The 21,824-nt window shown below is 32.5% G+C and overlaps 2 protein-coding genes and 1 pseudogene across 2 annotated transcripts; 2 read left to right on the forward strand and 1 right to left on the reverse strand.

Annotated features, from left to right (window-relative positions):
• Positions 1-964: 964 nt before the first annotated feature.
• LOC115719218 (dynamin-related protein 3A-like) lies at positions 965-10,036 on the forward strand (annotated as a pseudogene).
• Positions 10,037-15,257: 5,221 nt separating this feature from the next.
• Positions 15,258-19,194, forward strand: LOC115720814 (uncharacterized). Its single transcript, XM_030649992.2, has 2 exons — positions 15,258-15,422; positions 16,165-19,194. Exon 2 carries the CDS (start codon positions 16,373-16,375, stop codon positions 18,827-18,829), a length of 2,457 nt encoding a protein of 818 aa, XP_030505852.2. The 5' UTR covers positions 15,258-15,422; positions 16,165-16,372; the 3' UTR covers positions 18,830-19,194.
• A 338-nt stretch (positions 19,195-19,532) lies between these two features.
• On the reverse strand, positions 19,533-21,696 carry LOC115718568 (uncharacterized). The gene is made up of 2 exons (XM_030647369.2): positions 21,376-21,696; positions 19,533-19,961 (listed from the first exon to the last, which is right to left on the reverse strand). The coding sequence occupies exons 1-2, from the start codon at positions 21,599-21,601 to the stop codon at positions 19,807-19,809; spliced, it is 381 nt and encodes a 126-aa protein (XP_030503229.1). The 5' UTR covers positions 21,602-21,696; the 3' UTR covers positions 19,533-19,806.
• Positions 21,697-21,824: the final 128 nt, after the last annotated feature.

Consider the following 21,824-nt stretch of genomic DNA (forward strand, 5'->3'; position numbering starts at 1 on the left):
TTTTATATTCTTTTTTATAGTCTATATTTTAAAATATATATTTACTATTTTAAACTTCAATTAAAATTTTTTAATAAAATTTTATCAATACAATTAAATTTTCTTTAATTTTACAAAGTTTAAATTCTTATTTAATTATTTTATTATATAAAATTGAGAATTATTTTGTTAATTTAATATAATTAAATTGATTAAATTTTACTTTAGGATACTAAATATGTAAACGGTTTAAATTAAACAATATCATAGTGCATTTTCACAGTATAATTTATACCGTTTTAAAATCTCGCGATACGATTACAGTTTAACAGATCATGAAAATCACATATGGTTTGAAAAAAAAAATTAAAAACACCCACACATTTATTCTAACACATTACTTTTACTTGAAAATAATATTTCAATTAAATTTTACTAATTCCCTTAAAAAAAAAATGGGGATTAGTATCTCGTACACTATTTTTTAATTTTTTTTTTAAAATTTACGGTTAGAGTTTTTAAAGTGGTTGCAGCTTTAGTTGCAATAGGGATTTTTATACGATTTTTTATTGCAATTTAAGTTGCAGCGCAAGTTTCAATATGAGTTTCTATGTAAAATTACGTAAAAATGCAAAAAAAAAAAAAAAAAAAAAAAAAAAACTGTTTTAAAATGTAAAAATGAAAAAGTCTCAAAAAAAATTGAAATTTTACTAATAATAATATATAGGGCTTTATCATTTTTATACTTCAAAAGCTTTTTTTTTTTTGTATTTTTACGGAATTATATATACAAACCCCTATTGCAACTAGTGCTGCAACCTAAATTGCAACAAAAAATCATATAGTAATTCTTATTGCAACTAGAGCTCCCATCACTTTATAAACCCAAACACTAAATTTGAAAAAAAAAAATAAAAAAAGTAATATTTAGGGTAATTTCCCTGAAGTCAGCCGAGCCGAGTCGATTCGATTGAGCCAGCCGAGCTTGTAGCTGCTTCGGGGGGGACTACGGTGTTCGTAATTCAAAAAAAGCTTCCAACGTGAAAACATTATTCTCTCTTTCCCAGCGCACTGGTGTGTAGCTTAACAACTCCTCTGCGCACCCCCAAAATCCTTCTCATTCGATCAATCGAACCCCCAAAAATCACGTACCTCTAATCAAATCCTTCTTCTCTATATCTCTATCTACAATTCAAAAACCCTAGGAAGCTTCTCTAAGATCCATCAATGGCGGACGAGGCATCACATCCGCCGTCGTCGTCGTCGTCGTCGGCTGCGGCACCTTTGGGAACCTCTGTTATCCCTATCGTTAACAAGCTTCAGGATATCTTTGCTCAGCTTGGGAGCCAATCTAGCATCCAGCTCCCCCAGGTCGCCGTCGTTGGAAGCCAAAGTAGCGGAAAGTCGAGTGTTCTTGAGGCTCTTGTTGGCAGGGACTTTCTTCCTAGGGGTCCTGAAATATGTACCCGCCGACCTCTTGTGCTTCAGCTTCTCCAGATCAAGAAGAACGCTGATGGAACCGATGAGGAATACGGGGAGTTCCTTCACTTGCCTGGGAAGCGTTTTCACGATTTCTCCGAAATCCGCAGGGAAATTCAGGTTTGGTATGGTTTTTTTGGATTAATGTTTTTTTTTCCCCTGAATAAAATGAATAAATTCTAATAGTGTAAATACAGGAGAAATGTTGAGAATGTAAAATGTGATAATGTGGGATTCATATTTCATAGAAGGATAAATGGGGAATAATGCGGGCTGGCTTCATTTCTAGGTGTGGGAAATGCTTGAATTTTGATTGTTATCTAGTATAGATAAAGACTATGCCTTGTGGTAATGTTTTTAGGATGAATTTCATGTATGGAGAAACATGTTTCTTGGGGGTTTAAGATAATGTCGTTGTGATTTTAAAAAAAGATGAATGTCATTTTGATAGTTTACTTAATCTGCATTTGATATCTGTACTTTGTCAATATATATATGTGTATATATATTCAAATAAGTTTCATTTGCATTTGAAATGTCCAGCTTTCTTAAATCCATGTAATTTGATATGCAGAACAATCTTAGTCTGGTGAAGCTTTAATTTGTTTATTTGTATAATATATTTTCTTGATTATTTCTTATCAAATATTGTTATGAAATAATGGAATTATTACCACCTTCTATTATCTGTAATATAAATTTCTAGTCAGAAAAGATACCATGTATGGAATCGGTTAGCCTCTGTTTTGAGGCCTTCCAATGCAGAAAATTTCTAATCTAATAAATAAAACACACACACAACATCCATTGTAACAAACTGCTGGTCATTGGATAAGTCATTCAGAATTTGTAAAGATTCATTTATGGTAATTTTTACAAGTAGTATTCTATTGAAAGTTTGTTATTGTATGTTTTGTTGTTGGCCTTGCTTTGAACTTTGAAATGTGTTCTTATTTCTTATATAGAAATGATTAGCCATAAAGTTGAAATGTAATGCAGCGAATATCAATACGCTGAAACTGGAAGTATTATAAAAGTAATTTTACTTTCTTAGCTTGTAAATTTGGAGAGAGAGAGAAAATGAGTTGAGGAAGTAAATGAATCTTTACTTTAATCATGCATATAGAAATTTTCACACAAACCCTCATCTTTGTATGCTATATCACAGTAAAACTTGAGTGTTGATACCAACTTCAGCTATCTCTGTCTGGTCCCTAGATTTCTGGCCTAGTTACTTTCTGATTTATACAATTGTTTAATAATGTAACTTAAATGTGTTATTAGTAGGCTTGCCTTTTTGATGTATGGAATATATAGTAGTTCTATTGGACGTCGAAAATATTTCCTTTTATTATTAAAATTACTTTTTTGGTACAGGCTGAGACAGATAGGGAAGCAGGAGGAAACAAAGGTGTATCAGACAAACAGATTCGCTTGAAGATATTTTCGCCAAATGTTCTAGATATCACACTGGTGGATCTGCCTGGTATAACTAAGGTTCCTGTTGGTGACCAGCCGAGTGACATTGAAGCACGAATTAGATCAATGATTACGTCTTATATCAAAATTGATACCTGTTTAATCTTGGCTGTTACACCTGCAAATTCTGATTTGGCAAATTCAGATGCTCTTCAAATTGCTGGAAGTGCTGATCCTGATGGTAAGTATTGGTTTTGAATGACAAAATTAAGAATTTTATGGTAGCTATCTAATTTTATTGTTATCATTAATTATTTTGATTGTTTTTGCTGTTTTCTTTTGGCAGGTTCTAGAACCATAGGAGTAATCACGAAGGTGTGTGTTTCCACTTACATTCTTTTCAAGTTGTAACATTCTCTTAGTGTTTGGAAGCTGTCAATTAATTGCGATGAGAATTTCTTTTTTCCTACTTTTGTGATCACAGTTGGACATTATGGACAGAGGTACTGATGCCCGGAATCTGTTGCTTGGAAAAGTGATTCCCCTGAAACATGGCTATGTTGGGGTTGTGAATCGTAGTCAAGAGGTAATCTTTGTCTCTCATTTTGGAAATTGGAACAAAAATGAGTTTGGAGTTTTTTCTTTAGTTAGACTTTTGCTGACAGTTCTTCCTTTCTCTCCTATCTTTTAAATCTTATACATTTTATAAATGTATACTTGGTTTACATTAAAGTTTCTGTTATAGTACAAGTGGCGAAGACACGAATTGAGTGTTTTAATTTACTATTTGGAACAGGATATTTTGCTTAACAGAAGCATTAAGGATGCACTTGTGGCTGAAGAAAAGTTTTTCCGCAGCCGACCTGTATGGTTATAATTTTCTGAAATTATGATAATTTCATTGCATGATTCTTTTTTTTAAAAAAAGGTCTCTCATTAATGTTTTCTGTTGCTCTTATGCAGGTATATAATGGTCTAGCTGATAGTTGTGGTGTCCCTCAATTAGCAAAGAAGTTGAACCAGGTATAAAATTGTGGCAGCTAACAAGTAAAATATTAGCAGCAGATGCTGCTGTTATTGTTTCATGAATATATAGTAGCAAAAAACCTCTTTTTTTTTCCCTTTAATTACAGAACCGTTATTTATATTTTAAATACAACTCTTGCTAACTTATTGTCAACTGTCATAAACGTGAACTAGTTTATTGATACCTTATTTCCAGGATTTTATAGTTCCTTTGCAGATACTACTCATTTACTCTAAGTCTCTGAATTAGCTTTATAATTTATTGCAGATTCTAGTTCAACATATTAAGAAAGTACTCCCTGAACTCAAGTCACGCATCAGCTCTGCATTGGTTGCCGTTGCCAAAGAGCATGCCAGTTATGGAGAAATCACAGAATCAAAAGTATGACATTTATATCTTTCTCAATTGAAATTGGTCCCTGTTTTCTTCTTTGAGATCTTTGCTTGGTCCACCATATTTAGTGTGTCTACACTGGGCATGTAAAATTGCATTTTACTTATGTGATTTTGGGTGTCGTATCTTGGTTAGACATTACATCGTTGTAGTAGCTGCTTTTTGTTGCTTTACTTATCACTACATTATTGTTTGATAGGCTGGTCAGGGAGCTCTTCTCCTGAACATTCTTTCGAAGTATTGTGAAGGTAGGTAGAATTACCTACTAATTTTTTTAGTTTCGTAACAAGTCCCGAATTCATGTCTTTGTATGGTGCACTCTCTGCTTTCCATTTCAAGTTCTTTGTGAATGATGTCTCATTCTTTTCCTGATAAATGCAGCATTTTCTTCAATGGTAGAAGGGAAAAATGAGGAAATGTCAACATCTGAGCTGTCAGGTGGAGCAAGAATTCATTATATATTTCAGTCAATATTTGTTAAAAGTTTAGAGGTTAGTATACTAAAAATTACCTGCACATTTTCCCTTCTTCCTCTCTCTCTCTCTCTTTTGTTGGTGGGTGGGTTGGGGTGGTGGGGGTAATATACATTAATTTGTTAAAATATTTGTGCGAGTGTACGGAAAGATGATGGAATAGTTTTTATATCTCCAGAAATCTCCCAAAGTTTATGCAGTTTGACATCTAAAGAAATTTATGAAATCTTCTTCCTTTGATTTGGGATTGGACTGTAATATTGTTGGTACTTTAGACTTAGATCTGCAGGTGTAGGGTACATATAAATTTTGACCCTTTGGAAGTTTTCCACTAAAGCTTATTTCCACGCCAAAACCACATATGATTGATGGTAGAAATAACTGTTTTGTTGTAAGTTTTCTTAAGAAGAATTAAACTGTCCTCTCTGCAATTTTAGGTACACACATGCATTATAATAGCTATTTAAACCACTTTGAACTTGATTAGAGGTTCCCAACATGAGTGCTGTCGTTAGTGGACTTTCAACAAAATAATTAAGACTTAGTTATCCTTGCTTATAATACGTACTTGTGATTTATAAACAGAAAAATTTTAGGATTCTAGCCCTAATTTGTTTGGTAAATATTAAATAATACTGATTCTGGATCTACAGATGACAAATGGCCTGACTTAATGTAATTTGACCTGCTGTGCAGGAGGTGGATCCATGTGAGGACTTGACTGATGATGACATTCGAACTGCCATTCAAAATGCAACTGGTCCTAAATCTGCATTGTTTGTGCCAGAAGTATGTTTTCTTCGTTTTCCTCTTCTATTTGGATATCTCCAGTAAATTAATATATCTTTTATTTTATTTGCCATCCTCTAATTTATGCTATTATGTGCTGTTTGAGCATTTTGTGAAACCTTTGTATGCATAGGTGCCTTTTGAAGTACTTATTAGGAGGCAAATTGCTCGTTTGTTAGATCCAAGTCTTCAATGTGCCAGGTTCATATATGACGAGTTGGTGAAGGTTGTCTACTTCCATACAAATTGTCTCTCTACTTCCATACTTCTTTGGTTTGATTCTCGACTAACAATTTTTTATTTTCAGATTAGTCATCATTGCTTAGTAAATGAGTTGCAACGATTCCCTGTTTTGAGAAAGCAGATGGATGAAGTTATAGGAAACTTCTTGCATGAAGGCCTTGAGCCTTCAGAGACAATGATTGGACACATAATTGAGATGGAGGTATGGTTTTATCTGACATAATAATATTTTGAATTGACATAATCATAACCATAATCATGATTAGTAATGGTACATAAAAATTAATTATGCTTCAAAATTGGATTCTTCTGACAAAGGAAAGGAAAAATATAATCCCTGTTGGCCTTTTGCAAATTTTTTCATTCAATTCTCATCTATATTTTTAGAAGAATTGCTGTTAAACATTATTAGTAACTAATTTGCAGATGGACTACATAAATACTTCTCATCCAAACTTTATTGGTGGGAGTAAAGCCGTTGAGGTTGCCTTACAACAGGTGAAGTCCTCTCGGGTAACACTGCCGATTGGTAGGCTGAAGGTACATGCATCCCTTATTCATAATAATCGCGACCAATGTGTGTTTGCATATTGTTGTAATAAGCTTTTTACTTGCTCTTCCCTACATTTTTCATCAAACAGGATGGTGTGGAACCTGATAAGGCACCAGCATCTGAAAGAAGTCTGAAATCTCGAGGAATTCTTGCTAGACAAGCAAATGGGATAGTGTCTGATCAGGTAGAGTTGAGTTTTTTTTGTTGGTAAACAGAATTGTAGTCTCTCACCCCAATTCACATGATTCATATTTTTAGTTGCTGGCATATGTAGTTTCAATTGTACTTACAATTTATATAATCAGATTAGATTGATATTTTTTACCACTAAATTAGTCTAATTGATGTTTTTATTCTCTTTGGAGTTTGGATTATGAGCAGGTTGTTCGACCAGCACCTGATAGTGACAAAGTTGCACCCGGTAAGATATTACATTATAGTTTTATAAGGTTTTTTTTGGTTTATTTTTAATTATGTACATATCCTTAGAATTTAGATATTGTTTCACACTTTGCAACAAATTATGGGCCTGTTTACTTTTGCTTTTACTTATACGCAATAGAAGTAGTGAAGCTAAAGTTCATATACATACAAATATATATATATACGTATATATTTTGTTATTGTATATGGTTAGTCTATTTCAGAATAATTTTCAAATCACAAAAAGAAAAAGTTATGTGTGCATATACATTTTTTTTTCTTCGATTAGAATAAGGATAAATTAGAAGTTCGTTATCAGAAATAAATCAAATAGGAAATATTAAATTTCATTAAAACTTATCAGTGTCTTGTTTTTTCGAAGGACTTTCATTGACAAACCAGACACTATTTTCTTAGTCAGGAGCTTCACATATATATGACTTTTGAAAATTCATCCCAACACGCCTAAATAATGCTGTGTTCATGCCTAAAAGTGTGAACTTTTTGTTGTACAAAAGAATAAAGTTATCTATCAACATGCAATTTTCTGAGAAAAGAGTTAGTAATTATGCAGATAAACATCAAATGGAATATACCCAACGTCATTGTTGCAGTTAGATTTATTTTTTCCTTTTTAGAAAAAAATGTCTCGACAAGTCTATTGAATGGATATTTATACCCAACATCATTGTTGCAGTTAGATTTATTTTTTTCTTTTTAGAAAAAAAAAGTCTCGACAAGTCTATAGAATGGATATTTATACTCACTCTCGTCTCTAATCTGCCTAGATTTTCTAAGGATATTTTTGATTGTATAGGGAGTTGTCTCCTTTTTTTCTTCTGTTGTTGCATAAATTGTACTCGAGTGAAATTGGTATCCTAGTATCCGATGCATCTATTGATAATTGCAGGAAACCCTAGCAGTTCAACGTGGGGTATTTCATCTATTTTTGGTGGAGGTGAAAGCCGTAGTACACCTGCTAAAGAGAGCACAACAATCAATATTTTCAATGAACCTATTCGCAACATGGAGCAAACCTTATCAATGATCCACTTAAGAGAGGTATTACCTCTTGCTTCTAATTTGCCTTCACTAATTTTTCCCCCTTACATAAATTAAAAATTCTTCTTTTTTCCCCCTGTTAAGCCTCCAACTGTCTTGAGGCCTTCGGAAACCCATTCAGAGGAGGAGACTAATGAAATTGCAATCACAAAACTACTGTTGAGATCGTACTATGACATTGTTAGGAAGAATATTGAAGACTTTGTGCCTAAAGCAATCATGCATTTCCTGGTAACATTTTATTTCTGTGTATAAGCTTAGTCATCTTATACTTCTTTGCAGCCTTTTTCATATTAAGATTGGTTGTTTGGATTAACTGGATTCCAGGTGGAAATCTGTTTTCATTAATTGTCAATCATATGACCTGGATTCAAATCAGCCTTAATATGGAATTTTTCTCAATGTATCTTAGACTTTGCTATTTGTTTTGTTCTAAACCCTTCAAGCATACTTATGCAACCTTGTGTTTTTTGGCTGCATATATCCGTGCTTGCATCTGCATCGGCAATAAAATGGCTGTTTGTATCAAACTATCTTGCATATTTGTGTTCAATTTCTTTTATATTTATCTTGCAATATAATACATGACTGCTCTTTTGTGGTTTACACTTTATTCTACCGCGCGGGTGTGGGCTGTATTATCAACAACTGTCTTAACAATGTTTGTACACAATAAAGTTGCTTGAATCTCATGAATGTACTGACTTTATTGATTTCTATATATCTAGGTAAACCATACAAAGCGTGAGCTCCACAATGTCTTCATTAGGAAGCTTTACAGGTACCATTTTAGGTTTTAAAAACAAGCAAGCAAAATATCAAATCTTAGATCTTTTGAACAAACTACTCTTTATATTATATCTTTTTCTATTAATTTGTTTATTGTTCACTTTTGATTGGGACCCTCTTTGTTTTTTATCTTGAACAGAGAGAACATGTTTGAAGAGATGCTGCGAGAACCTGACGAAATAGCATCAAAGAGAAAGCGCACCAGGGATACACTCCGGGCTCTTCAACTAGCATTTCGGGTAGTTTTTCTGATTTTTTTTTTTTTTTACATTAACAGTTTCAGCGTATTATGAACTTAATTACAATCTCTATTTATTAACTACTGTGCATCTACTACCAATCCTCTTATCCCTACACCTTAAAATTTTAAGACTTGTTTTTTTTTTCTTTCCCCAACTTGTATTTTCAATGTTTCTACAGCTTTAACTGTATGCTTTCTTTAATTGTTTCCAATTTTTATGTTGGTGGTAAAAGTGTTGGTGGCGTTTAGTTAGAGGTAATGAAATGAAACGGAAAGGAAATAATTTTCATTACATTCTTTTGTTTGGTTGTATTTTAAAGTATTGAATTATCATTCCAATAGAATGGCTTTTTCACTATTGGTGGAATGACTATTCTATTTTGAAATGGAAAGAAAGACCATTCCCATTCTCAACCAAACTCCACCTAAGTCATCACGCCATGAAATTAAGGGATGATACTAACATTTTACGTTTTTGGGGCAGACGCTTGAAGAATTGCCTTTGGAAGCGGAAACAGTCGAGAAGGGTTACAGCTTGGGAGGAGGTGATACAACGGGTTTGCCAAAGAGTAGACTCCCCACAACATCAATGTATACTACTACTGGCAGTTATGCTGATTCCTATACAACATCTACTAAGAACACAAAGTCCAGAAAATCATCCCACTCTGGGGAGCTTCCCTCACCCTTTTAGTTGCAGATTCCAACGACAGTGGAGGACCCTCTCCTCTCCCGTGCCGGGTCTCTATCCATCCAACTGTTGATCCATTTTGTTGAGTTGGAATTAGAAGCTCAGGTGGAAATCATTTTGTCTTTACATTAATTTTCATTCAATTACTTCATGCAGCGTAGAAGGCGATCGGGATCTATCCCGCCACTACCAAGTATTTTGCTGGGGTATTCAAATTTTCTTCCAACTAGATTTGTGTGACAGATATTGTGTTGTTTGTCCTCCAATCGTCGCCTTTTTCTCTTTGTTGTTTTTTTTTTATATTAGGCTCTAAGAAGAATAATAGGGAGCAGATTATTATGACTCCTCCCCAGTTTTCCTTGCGTCTTACTATTTGTCATCTCAAAGCTAATGTAAAATTCCCCTATGATAAGTATTTTACCGTTACGATTAATAAACAAACACGGTTAAAATAAAGTTTTTTCTTTAATTATTATTGTACTGTGTAGTAAAAAAATTATATTTTTTTGGAAGAACTTCAAGTTCATTAACTAGAAAAAATAGCTGAGAATCACAAGGGATGTCCCTCCCCTTGATACATAGCTTTTTTTGCTAAGCCATCCGTGAGTTGAAAGAACGGTTAATATAGAAAAAATTACAGACTCTAAAACTAGAATACATATCTAAAATTTTCAAAGAAACATTTAAGCAAGATCATTTTGGAGGACACTTGCCCATAGCCAAAGCATTCATAAGGACCTGAGAATCAGAGAGCAAGCATAACCGCATGAGTTTCTGCTTCCAAAACAGAGGCATCTTTCGTGGTTTGAACTTGAAATGCCCAGGGGTCGTCTGAGCGATTAAAACGACCGTTGCAATTCTCGCCATCCCTTGAGACCAAGCATCTACAAACCGAATAAAATTCGCCTCTTCCTTATTTTGTTTGCGGTTAAATACAAAATTTGCGGTATAAATATTTATTTTGTTGATAAAAAATTAGATTTTAGAAATTTTATCAAAATGTAATTGTGACAATATTGCTTTGTTATCGTGTCATTACTTATATTATTACTCAAATAAAATAAACACACTTTTTTTTTTAATAATTATCTTAGCTTTATATACATCCTTACATATTAGATGCAGCTCTATAACAAAATCCTAATTTTATATTTATCATATCATGTTGATTTATTTTTTAAAATATATAAAAAAAATTATTGATGAAATTGTTTCGTAATAATTATAACTCTACATTTTGAATCAGGTTGTAGTGACAATAATTTTTTCTTATAAAAACATAAGAACAGTATATAATTAACCATAAGATAATGTTAGAAACACACTTTTACGCAAAGACCAATTATATATAATGATGTGTCTTTAATTTTAATCATACAATTAAAAGTGATGTGGTCTCTATTTAAAAAATATAAATGACTAATATTTAATACGCATTATCGTTATGTCTGGATAAAAAAAAATACATTCGATAGAGTAATTTCTTAAACGTATTGTCGCATCCCCAAACTCTTTACAAATTTTAAAATATTTCTTCTTCATATAAAAAAAGACAACAAATTTTAGAATTTCTCACAAATTTGTAATTGACATGCTCTCGGAGTTTTTTCTATTTTGGGTTAAAATTACTTTAAATATACATTTATACTACCATAAGCAATAATAAACATTTATATTGTTTATTAATTTCAAATATACTATTTTCAAAGTTTCTTATTTACAAAAATACACTTGAAAACTCCCCCAGATGCGCAAGGAGATGTGTGGCACACATGTAGCTATGTGGGCGAGTGAGACTCACACGCGAGTGAGGGACAAAGCATTTAGACTTGCCTGACGCTCACAAACTATAGCGTCAGAACGCAGCCGTGGTTGCCACGTGGCGAATTCGGACAAAATAAATTTTAACGTATAAGGCTTCTTTTCTCGGTGCAAAACAACTAAACAACAACACAAAAACAACTAGAAAACAACTTAACCATAGCATATAAATCAATTAAAGTTTATCATATTATGCAAACAAAAATAAATTTATAAGACAAAAACTTTAAAAAATACAATACTGAAATAACTTAATAGCAACGAATAAACAACACGATAACAATTTTATTTTAATATAAAAATTAATTGAGCATCAACACTTACGCCAACTTAAAAAATAAAATAAAAACAACACACAAATAAAAATATATATATATATATTTCTCTTAGTTAAACAATTAAATAACAATAAAAAAAAAAAAACAACTCCATAAACTCCACTACAATATGCAAATTACAGAGGCATAAAAATAACTCTAAAATGTAAAAAAAAAAAAAACATCATTAATGTATAAAATAAAATAAACATGTGTGTATATATTCATTTTTATTTGGTTGAATAACTAAATAACAACAAATAAATAACTGCATAACAACTTACTATAATATGCAAGTTAAATAGGCATTAAAACAACTTCATAAATTACATAAGATCTAAGAAAAAAATACACAAATAATCTATAAAATAAATTTAAAACCAACTACATAACACTTGTACACCAACTTAAAAATATATCTACATATCAAAAAAAATAAATATATACTCATTTTTCTTTTTGTTAAACAACCTAATAGCAACGAATAAACAACACAGTAACAATTCTATTTTAACATAAAAATTAATTGTACATCAGCTAATAGTGTATAAAATATGAAAGAAACCAACAAACAACAAAAAGAATGAACCATGAAAAACTAAAACATAAACTATTTTTCTCTTGATTGAACAATTATATATGAAAAAATAAAATAACTAGATAACAACTTCATATTAATACGTAAATTAATTAATTAACAACGCATTGCATTAACTCAAAAGAAATTCAAAAATCACTGATATAAAATCTTTAAGAAAAAAGTAGAAGAAACTACAAGATACTAGTGCATCAACTTAAAAAAATTATATACCCATAAAAAAGTAAACATATATTCATTTAATTTTTTTACGTAGTTAAACAACTAAATTACAACGAGCAGATAATTAGATAACAACCTATTCTAATATGAAAAGTTATTAGACATCAACATGTGGTGTTAACTTGAAAAACACAAATAATCTTAGAAAAATAACACAACAACAATCTTTATATATGTTTCCATGTAAAATTAAACATATATATATATATAGTTTTTCTTAATTGAACAACTAAATAATAATAAATAAATAAATATATAATAACTCCACTGTAACAGAATATTTAAATAGCATCATAAAATAACTCCAAATACACTGCTCAATCATTAATTCATGTATAGTGGCTTCAACTTTCTTAAAAGACTTTGAAACATTTTCTTGTACACTTTCAATGTTTGCAACTCACTTCATTCTACCAAAGGAATAGAAATGAACAACAAGTTTATTCTGATCAACTTTGAAGTTCATCATCACTAGAAATCAAGTCCTGCAGCAGTTAAAACAACATCAAAACAACATTAAACAAACTATAAAACAACTTTCTGCTATGATTTTTTTTTTCAAATGAATGAACAACAATCAGAGAACATTTCAAACAAGACAAATTAAAAAAGCAAATTATAAACCTTGACAATATTTTTCTTTGAAAGCTTCAACTTGTCAACAACGTCAGAGGTCTTATCATGCACCTAAAAATATTAGGATGACAAAATTAATAAAATAATGAACCAATAAAAATATAATTAATAGCTATATAATACTACAATATATCATGTACCGAACAACATTAAAACAACAATATAACAACTAAAAAATAATGTAATTTATAAAATTTAATAAACATGCAACTAAAACAATTCCAATCCAAATTCAAATACAATTGATAAATGTAAGACGTAGCCTAATAATCTAGTTTTTAAAAAAAAACTTAAGAACCTTAGAATAAGAATCGTATAATAACTAAATTAAAACTAAAAAATAACTAATTAGAAACAGAAAAAAATGAGAGACATAAACCATTTAAGGTTAACTAAATACATCAGAAAAAAAAAAAATGTAAACATAACAAAACAAGTCTTTGAAACTAGATAAAGACAACAAAAACTAATACATTAATCTTTAAAGTTACAACCTTATCATCATTACCTCACATTTTTCCCTGAAAAGCCTCTTCAATGGATGACTTGGTGAAACAGCAACAATAAAAAAATTAAAAGATGAAACAACTATAAAACAACTTATAAACAACGTTAAATCAACGTAACCATTAAAATATTTAGATAAAATTTTTGATTCATAAAAAAGATAAAATATAGATCAGCAAAAGTAATATCTAAACAATACCATGAAAATGCTAACTTAAAGTTGAAATAAAATTACATTTGAATGTGCTTTATTCCTTTAAGCTAGTAAAGAATTCTCTTGGGCATTTAAATGAACAGCAGTGTACTTTTATATGTATATATATAAGAACTCAACTAACAGAATAAGAACAAAATTCCTAAAATCTGTAAGAAAAATAGAAAAATCAATAATAAATAAGCAAATAAACAACAAACTCTTATAAAAACTATAAAATCTAAACTTTTATTTTTGTAATTTTAGCAAAATGAGAAGAAGAAGAAGAAGAAGAAGAAAGAAGAAGAAGAAGAAGAAGAAGACCTTACAAACATCGATTGAACGACAATGGTGGCTTGAGAAGAGGCTGATGACGAGAAGCTACATATGGTGATTGTGCGAAGACGAGTGTGAAAGCTCGATAAGCTTGATGAGAGAGTAAGAGATGACTTGTTGAACCCAGATCTGAATGAGTTTAGATATGAGGAAGAAGAACAAAAGGTAAATATGTAATTATAAAACTTTAAAAAAGTATTAAAGAAAATTTTAAAAAGTAAAAATGTTAAAAATTAGAAAGGATAATATAAATGTTAAAAATTGGTCAAAATAGTCATTTTGTGTAAAAATTCCAATATCATAAGACACATAAAGAAAATCATTCAAACAAAAGACACACATTACACTATATAACTAAGTTAATTCCGCAACTGAATAAACATTAGCATTATTAGTCTACTTACAGTGAGATAATATAATAAATAAAAAAAATCTCACACACAAAAAATATCATGAAGCACAATACCAAATTCAGAAAAAACTTATTTTTTTACCACTCACACTTTACACAAGACGAAGACAATTCGAGAATATTTTCACATATGACAGTAACCCATTTAAAAACAAAGCCGAAGACCATGAAGTAAAACAACCACTTAAGCAACAAGAGATTCAAAATGGCAAATACTTTTTTTTAAAATAAGTAATTTGCGGTATAAATACATAAGTTTAATTTTCGGTAATAATACCTAAGTTATATTTTTGAAACTCTGTAGATACCTGACTGTTAAATATTAAATCATTATCTACGTGTTATTTTCTTATTGGTATATTTAAATTATTTTTTTAAAAAAAAAATTAATAACTTTGACCAATCAGTAATTGTCACGTAGCAATTTACTTGACACTTAGCAGTTACGTACCTACAAAAGTTCTAAAATTATAACTTAAGTATCATTACCACTAAAAATTAAACTTTAGTATTTATTTACGAGAGTTAAACTTAAGTATTTATGCCACAAATTACTCTTTTAAAATTTTAAGTTTTTACTTTTTGAAAACAATAAAAAAAATTCAGCAAAAAATAATAATAATAATTTTTTTTATTATTTATTTATTTTTTTCAAAAAAAAAAAAAAAACTGGAAAATCCCTATTGACGACAGAAACTCCATTGAAACTGCAGAAGCAAGCTTATTCTCAGAGTCTCACTCTCCTCTCCTCGTCCTCAACCAATCCAACATACCCATCTTTCATTCTCACTATCAGCAAAGCGGCACACCCAGTAGGAGGTCAGTGCCTCACCCAGCTCTTCTCTTCTCTTCTATTTAATCTGTTGTAGAGCTACTCTGTCTTTCTATCCATGGACCCATTAAGAGTCACCAATTGTTTGATTAAATGCCTATTTGGAATTAATGATTATATGTAATGCAACATCACTTTAATAACTCTTTTGCACACCACCTGTTTGATGAAATTCGTTGTGGTTTTTTGTGGTTTCCTTTTGAGTATTTTTGATCAAAAGTAGGGCAAACATCTTCAGTATGGCTTTGTGGAACACTTGGAGTAATGATTAGTTTTAATCTCTGAATCTCATAGTTTTTTGCAAGCGATTAATGCATGCCCATGTTTTTTATTTTCTTTACACAATTAAGCATTTGTATGAAAATTTTGGTAAGTGGGCTTCAATAATGATTTGTGAAATGAGATTTATTTGATTACTGAATATAATTTTTGATGAAGGAACTTGTGGTAATCTGCTTAAACAACGAGATAATGATCTGATGGAATCTGCTTTGTGTGTATGATTCAATGCAGAAGATTAATAATGTCTACTATTCAGAAGATTAACTATGAAATTTTATGGATTTTGAACCTTAAATATTCTGAACTTTAACAATGATTTTTGTTTTGTTTAATGAGTAACTGTTTGAAGGACAATGTATTATATTGCTGTTAAATTAGTGATATGGGATGTGTCACTAATGACCACATGTTGATCAAATTCTCTTCTTTATGTTACATACAATACAGTGAAACGTACAATTTCATATTTTGGTTGGAGCTGAAGAGAAAAGACATAGGCTTCTGTGGTAATATCCTTCACCCTATTTCTCATAGAAGTTATGGAGGAAGAAGAAGCTATCTTGAGCTTCCAATTTCTGTTCAGTCTGTCGAAAGTGTGAGAAAGGAAATAACAACATTAAAGAGGAAGGTATAGGTAGAGGCAGAGGCGGCTATCATGGAAGAAGATTTCAATGGCTGTAGCCCTAAGATTAGAATTTCAAAGTTTGATTACTCAGTAGAGAATCATTTAAACGCCATGGATAAAATATCTGAGCTTTGTGGAGAGGTAGTGAAGGAAAGTAGTGGACTCGATGAGTACGAAACTTTATCGTCCTCAATCACTTTCTTAAAAGAATGGAGGAGGGTATTTAATTATGAACCAAGAGATGTAAATTTCGCATGTGAAGCTGAAGGTGTTGCTAGTAGAATCAACTTGCCACAATTTTCATCAGCAACAGTTCCTCAAGAGAGGCTACCTGGGAATGTTAGTTCTAGGGAGCCTAAAGACTTTATATTATATGTTGGAGGGTCTGTTTGGGGTTTGGATTGGTGTCCAAGAGTCCATGAGAATCCTGAATCTAGTTTTAAATGTGAGTTCATTGCTATTGCTGCTCATCCTCCTGGATCTTCTTATCAAAAGATAGGTGCCCCACTTTCTGGAAAAGGACTCGTTCAAATATGGTCTCTTTTAAATATTTGTGAGAAAGAGGCAGAGATTCCTCCTATGGAAAAGCCAAAACGAGGGCGTAAGAAAAGTGCCGTCACCAACACAGAACCAAATGTAATAAAGAGGCCTAGAGGAAGACCTAGGAAGACCCCACTAATAGAACATACAACTGCTGGGATGGATGGCAAAGACCTATATATTGAACCTTTCTGCACCCAAGTTTCAGAGAATTCTTCCAACTTGTTCGCCATTGAAGGTGTTCCTAGCTATACTCAAGAAGTTTCTCCATTAGAAAACATCGGTAAACAAATACAAGGGAATTCTGGAGAGGATCATCGAGGAAGTAATGCCTCAAATGAACCCATCTGCACCGAAAGTTTAGAGAATCCTTCGAACTTGCTTGCCAGTGAAGGTGTTCCTAGCTATACTCAAGAAGTTTCTCCATTAGAAAACATTGTTCAGCAAATACAAGGGAAATCTGGAGAGGATCATAGAGGCAGTAATGCCTCAAATGATGGTAAATTTGAAACTAGCCCGACTAGTAGTTCTATTCCAAACGATGTTGCTCTGCCTAGAGTTGTGTTCTGCCTAGCTCACAATGGAAGGGTTGTATGGGATTTGAAATGGCGGCCTTCTAACGCAAATGATCCCTCTTGCAAGTATCGAATGGGCTTTCTTGCTGTCTTATTAGGAAATGGATCTTTAGAAGTGTGGGAGGTTCCTCACCCTAATACTATTAAAATGCTCTATACTTCTTTGCACAGGGAAGGCAGTGATCCTCGTTTTGTAAAATTGAAACCCGTATTCAAGGGCTCGATTTTGAAATCTGGTGGCATACAAAGCATTCCTCTTACAGTGGAATGGTCAACTTCACCTCCTCATGAATACTTACTTGTTGGTTGCCACGATGGGACGGTTGCTATATGGAAATTCTCAGAGAATGTTTCCTCCAAAGAAACTAGGCCTTTGCTTTGCTTCAGTGCAGATACAGCTCCTATTAGATCAGTTGGCTGGGCTCCAGTGGAGACTGATTCAGAGGGTTCAAATGTTATATTAACTGCGGGACATGGAGGCTTAAAATTCTGGGACATTCGGGATCCATTCCGTCCTCTGTGGGAAATTCATCCAGCGCCAAAGAATATATATAGTGCGGATTGGCTTGCTGATCCAAGATGTATTATTTTATCCTCTGATGATGGAACAATGAGAACACTCAGCTTAACAAAAGCTTCTTATGATGTACCTGCCACCGGGAAACCATTTACTGGTACGAAACAGCAAGGGTTGCACGCTTATTTTTGTTTATCCTTCGCTATTTGGAGCGTTCACGTTTCAAGAGAAACAAGTATTGTTGCATATTGCAGTGCAGATGGAAATGTTATTTGTTTTCAGCTTACAACAAAAGCGGTAGACAGAGATCATTCTCGTAACCGTGCTCCACATTTCCTGTGTGGTTCACTGACTGAAGTTGAATCTATTGTTACAATCAACACTGTGGTACCTGATAATCCTGTCCATGTACTTTTGAAGAAGTCACTCAGCGGGGATAATCCACTCGCATTGCGAGATGTCTTAACAAGGGCGAATCAAGCAAAGCAAGAAGATGATGACAAGATGGAAAACCAAACTTCAGCTCTTTGTTTAGGCAATGATTTGAGAGTCGAATCCGATCATGAGGAAGAAACATCAGCTTTGCTCAAGAGGAAGAAACCTACAAAACACGCAGAAGAGAAGCTGGCGGTGATGTCTATAGATGATGAAGCAAGAAGCTCACAGAAAAAAGAGATCGAGAAAGTTAGTAAATTTGAGGTTATGCCTTCGAAAGCTGTTGCCATGCATAGAGTGAGATGGAACATGAACAAGGGCAGTGAGAAATGGTTGTGCTCTGGCGGGGCTGCTGGAATCGTTCGCTGTCAAGAGATTGTTTTATCAGATATCGAAAGAAATAGGGTCATGAAAAAATAAGATTAGCTTGTGGTTTTGCGCAGTTTGGTTAGATAGCAGAGTTTTTTAGGATAAAGAAGTTGCAGCAGAGGTTTTGTGGGAGAAGTTCTGTGTTGCAAAGGATTATCTTTCGTTGATCTGAGCAGAGATTAAGGAAGTTTTTTGTAGTAAAGTGTTTAAATTTCTGCTGTTTTATTTGTACATAACTGTTACTTTGGTATGCATTTAAGTATTTTGTTAAGAAACAATGTAGTGGCAAAAGAAAAGGCAAAATATTTCTATTTCCCTTTAAATTGTAATCATTGTTTTGAGAAATGATTACTACTCATGTACCTTATATGAATCCTCATTATAATTATGGTTATGATAAAATAAATTCAAAATGACTTCTACTTGGCTTTATGCTCTCTTTTACTATCAATTTAAACTATGAATATTTTTATCAATACACCATTTACATGCAAAACCAAACAAAAGAATCAAGTTAGGATGCTTTTGTTATTAACTTTGCTGTTCTTTGTTCTTATTTCTACCAAAAAAATTAACATTTTCTCTTACAAGTCTCTAGACAAGAATCAATGATCACCAAAATATTATTAAACAAGAAACAATAAATCATTCTTTGATATACAAAATCAATGATCATCATAAACATGATAGAACTTGAAAGTCAACTCCCTAGAAACAGTTGTAGAAAAAACAAAAAACAATAGAGATAAAGTAGTGAGGCCAAAATGAGACTCCTTTACAAAACTTCTTTATTATATTGCATACAAATAGAGGAGCAAAGGAGATTTTAGAGTAACAAGTCAGGATACTAGTAAAGATTCTGCAACATGTTTTCAAATTACAGCATCAATCTCATATTGGTCATAGTTTAAAGATTGAATAGGAAACTGTTTGTTCAATATACAAAGTCACATAATGAACAAAATATCATTAGTTCCCTTAAGGGAAGGGAGGAAGTGAATTCGGTGTGTAAGATTGTTTATAGTGCATCAGTCGTCGTAGGAGGCATGGGGAGCAGCTGTGCATCCAGGGCTTGAGGGATCTTCAGATCCACAACAATGCCAATATTGGAAAACCTGGCCTGAGTCGGGAGTATCCATTGTGCCCCCAGAATACACGCTCTCGAACTTCCTCTTCGTTTCTCCTGTGGCATACCATAGCATAGCATAGGGCCATCAAAACAGAAATTATGCAAGTGAGAGTCTGAACTGAACACACAGCAACTTGTAATAAAATGGCACACAATGCAGAGTTGGAGAAAATCAGAGCAGTTGTTTTCACTAGTCGCTACTCGCTAGTTAAAACAGTGAGAGGTTAGGTGGCTTAGTCATACTTTACTTTTCTAACTATCTGAGCTTTGTTCATCCCTGCATTGATTTTCTTAACTTAAAATACTAACCCAGAAACAATAATAAGCTAAATAACTGGGAATATATGTTTAAACCTTCTAATTAAATGCCTTCCAAAGTAACAACTTAAGTCTTTCAAAAAAAAAAGAAAAAGAAATCAGATAGAAATGATGAAAAGAGGCTATAAAAATAAACCATCCAAAGAGTAAACAAAAGACAATCTAATCTAACAAGTATTCCATCTAGAGTGGAAGTGTTAGGTTGGCTATTGGCCTAGGAGGGGAAGAACGTTCGTGAGAACATACAACATAGGCCGCCGCACCAATCGTTGTCCCCAGGGTTGCGTGTTTGCTGTAGGTCGAATGGGGAGACTATCACTCATTTACTTTTGGAGTGCAATGTAGTTCAGAAGCTGAGGCCCAAACTGCTCAAAAGAGTGAAATTTCGATCCTGCACTCAGCTGTTAGTGTAAATTTAAGGTAGACAGGCGGATATCAAAGTTGCAGATAGCAGCCATTTTTGCTATCTTTTGGGCTGTATGGCTTCAAAGGAATAGCAGAATATTTGAAGACACAGAAGAATCAACAGAAAAGCTAGAAGGGAAAAGATTAAATTTTGGGTTGAAAGCTGGGTTTATAAAGTCTTAAGATTTTAAGGGACTATCTTTTCTAGAGGTAAAGAATGGGGAAGTTCTCTGTATTAAAAATGGGGTAGCTTTGTACTAAAATGTTATTTCATCTATGTTTTTGGTTGATGTGGTTGTTCTGAGATCAATTCTAAACTCCTTTCCTTTGTATTCTTTTCTCACATTAATACAAGCTTGTTTCTTTTCTCAATTTTAACAATGTTCATGCTCAAAAACATCTTCTATAACAAAATGTGAGAAATACTTAAATATCTTTGCTTTTGGTGAAGTCAAAATATGAACAAAAAGGAAAAATCTCAACTTTAACAATTTGACAGAAAGGCATTAATACAAGAATCTACTTAGCATGAAATTTATAGTTATTACCCAGATGATGATCAATTCAGAATACTTGGAAATTCAGAAAGGGTGCAAGAACCCAACCCATTGATTAACTAAGGCAGACCCTCCAATCCCAATCAGAATAAGGACTCAAAAAAACATAAAATCAGAAGCAGAACAATGCATTTTCTATCCAATTAATTTGAAGAGATAGAAGATAGATAAGAGTGAAGAAGAAATACCACCAAAATGAGAAGTATGGAAACGACAGGCTCGAAGGTGATTGAGTGAAATGTCGAACTGGGTTTTGCAATTCTTGCAAGTTCTAAGGGTGGTTGTCGTCTTCTTAATAGGGTCGATGGAGCATCGGAATTGAAGAAATCTCGAAATGGGTGTCTTCTGATTTTGATGGCGAGGAAGCAATCGAGGAAGATATGTAGTTTGATACAGACTCAGAGACACAGCCATTACAAGTTTCGAAGCTCACAACAACGCCAATAGCTTATTAGCTTTTGATTCTCTCCTCTCTTTTCTACTTATTATTACTAAAAAAAATTAATATTTTTACATAAACATTAGCTTGAGATTGCACCCTCTTAAAATAAATACACCGAAATAATTTTTTAATCAAATTTTTTCTCATGTATCATGTAAATTATACTTATTTAAGACATTTTGTAAAATTTTAAGA

Source organism: Cannabis sativa, chromosome 2, assembly GCF_029168945.1.
Source record: "Cannabis sativa cultivar Pink pepper isolate KNU-18-1 chromosome 2, ASM2916894v1, whole genome shotgun sequence".
Taxonomy (NCBI): domain Eukaryota; kingdom Viridiplantae; phylum Streptophyta; class Magnoliopsida; order Rosales; family Cannabaceae; genus Cannabis; species Cannabis sativa.

Bases quoted from the DNA above. Each gene is read 5' to 3' on its own strand.
- LOC115720814 (XM_030649992.2), top strand. From the start codon at position 16,373: ATGGAAGAAGATTTCAATGGCTGTAGCCCTAAGATTAGAATTTCAAAG.
- LOC115718568 (XM_030647369.2), bottom strand. From the start codon at position 21,601: ATGGCTGTGTCTCTGAGTCTGTATCAAACTACATATCTTCCTCGATTG. The intron at 19,962-21,375 runs GTATTTCTTCTT...GGTATGCCACAG, and splicing joins CCATACTTCTCATTTTGGTG to GAGAAACGAAGAGGAAGTTC.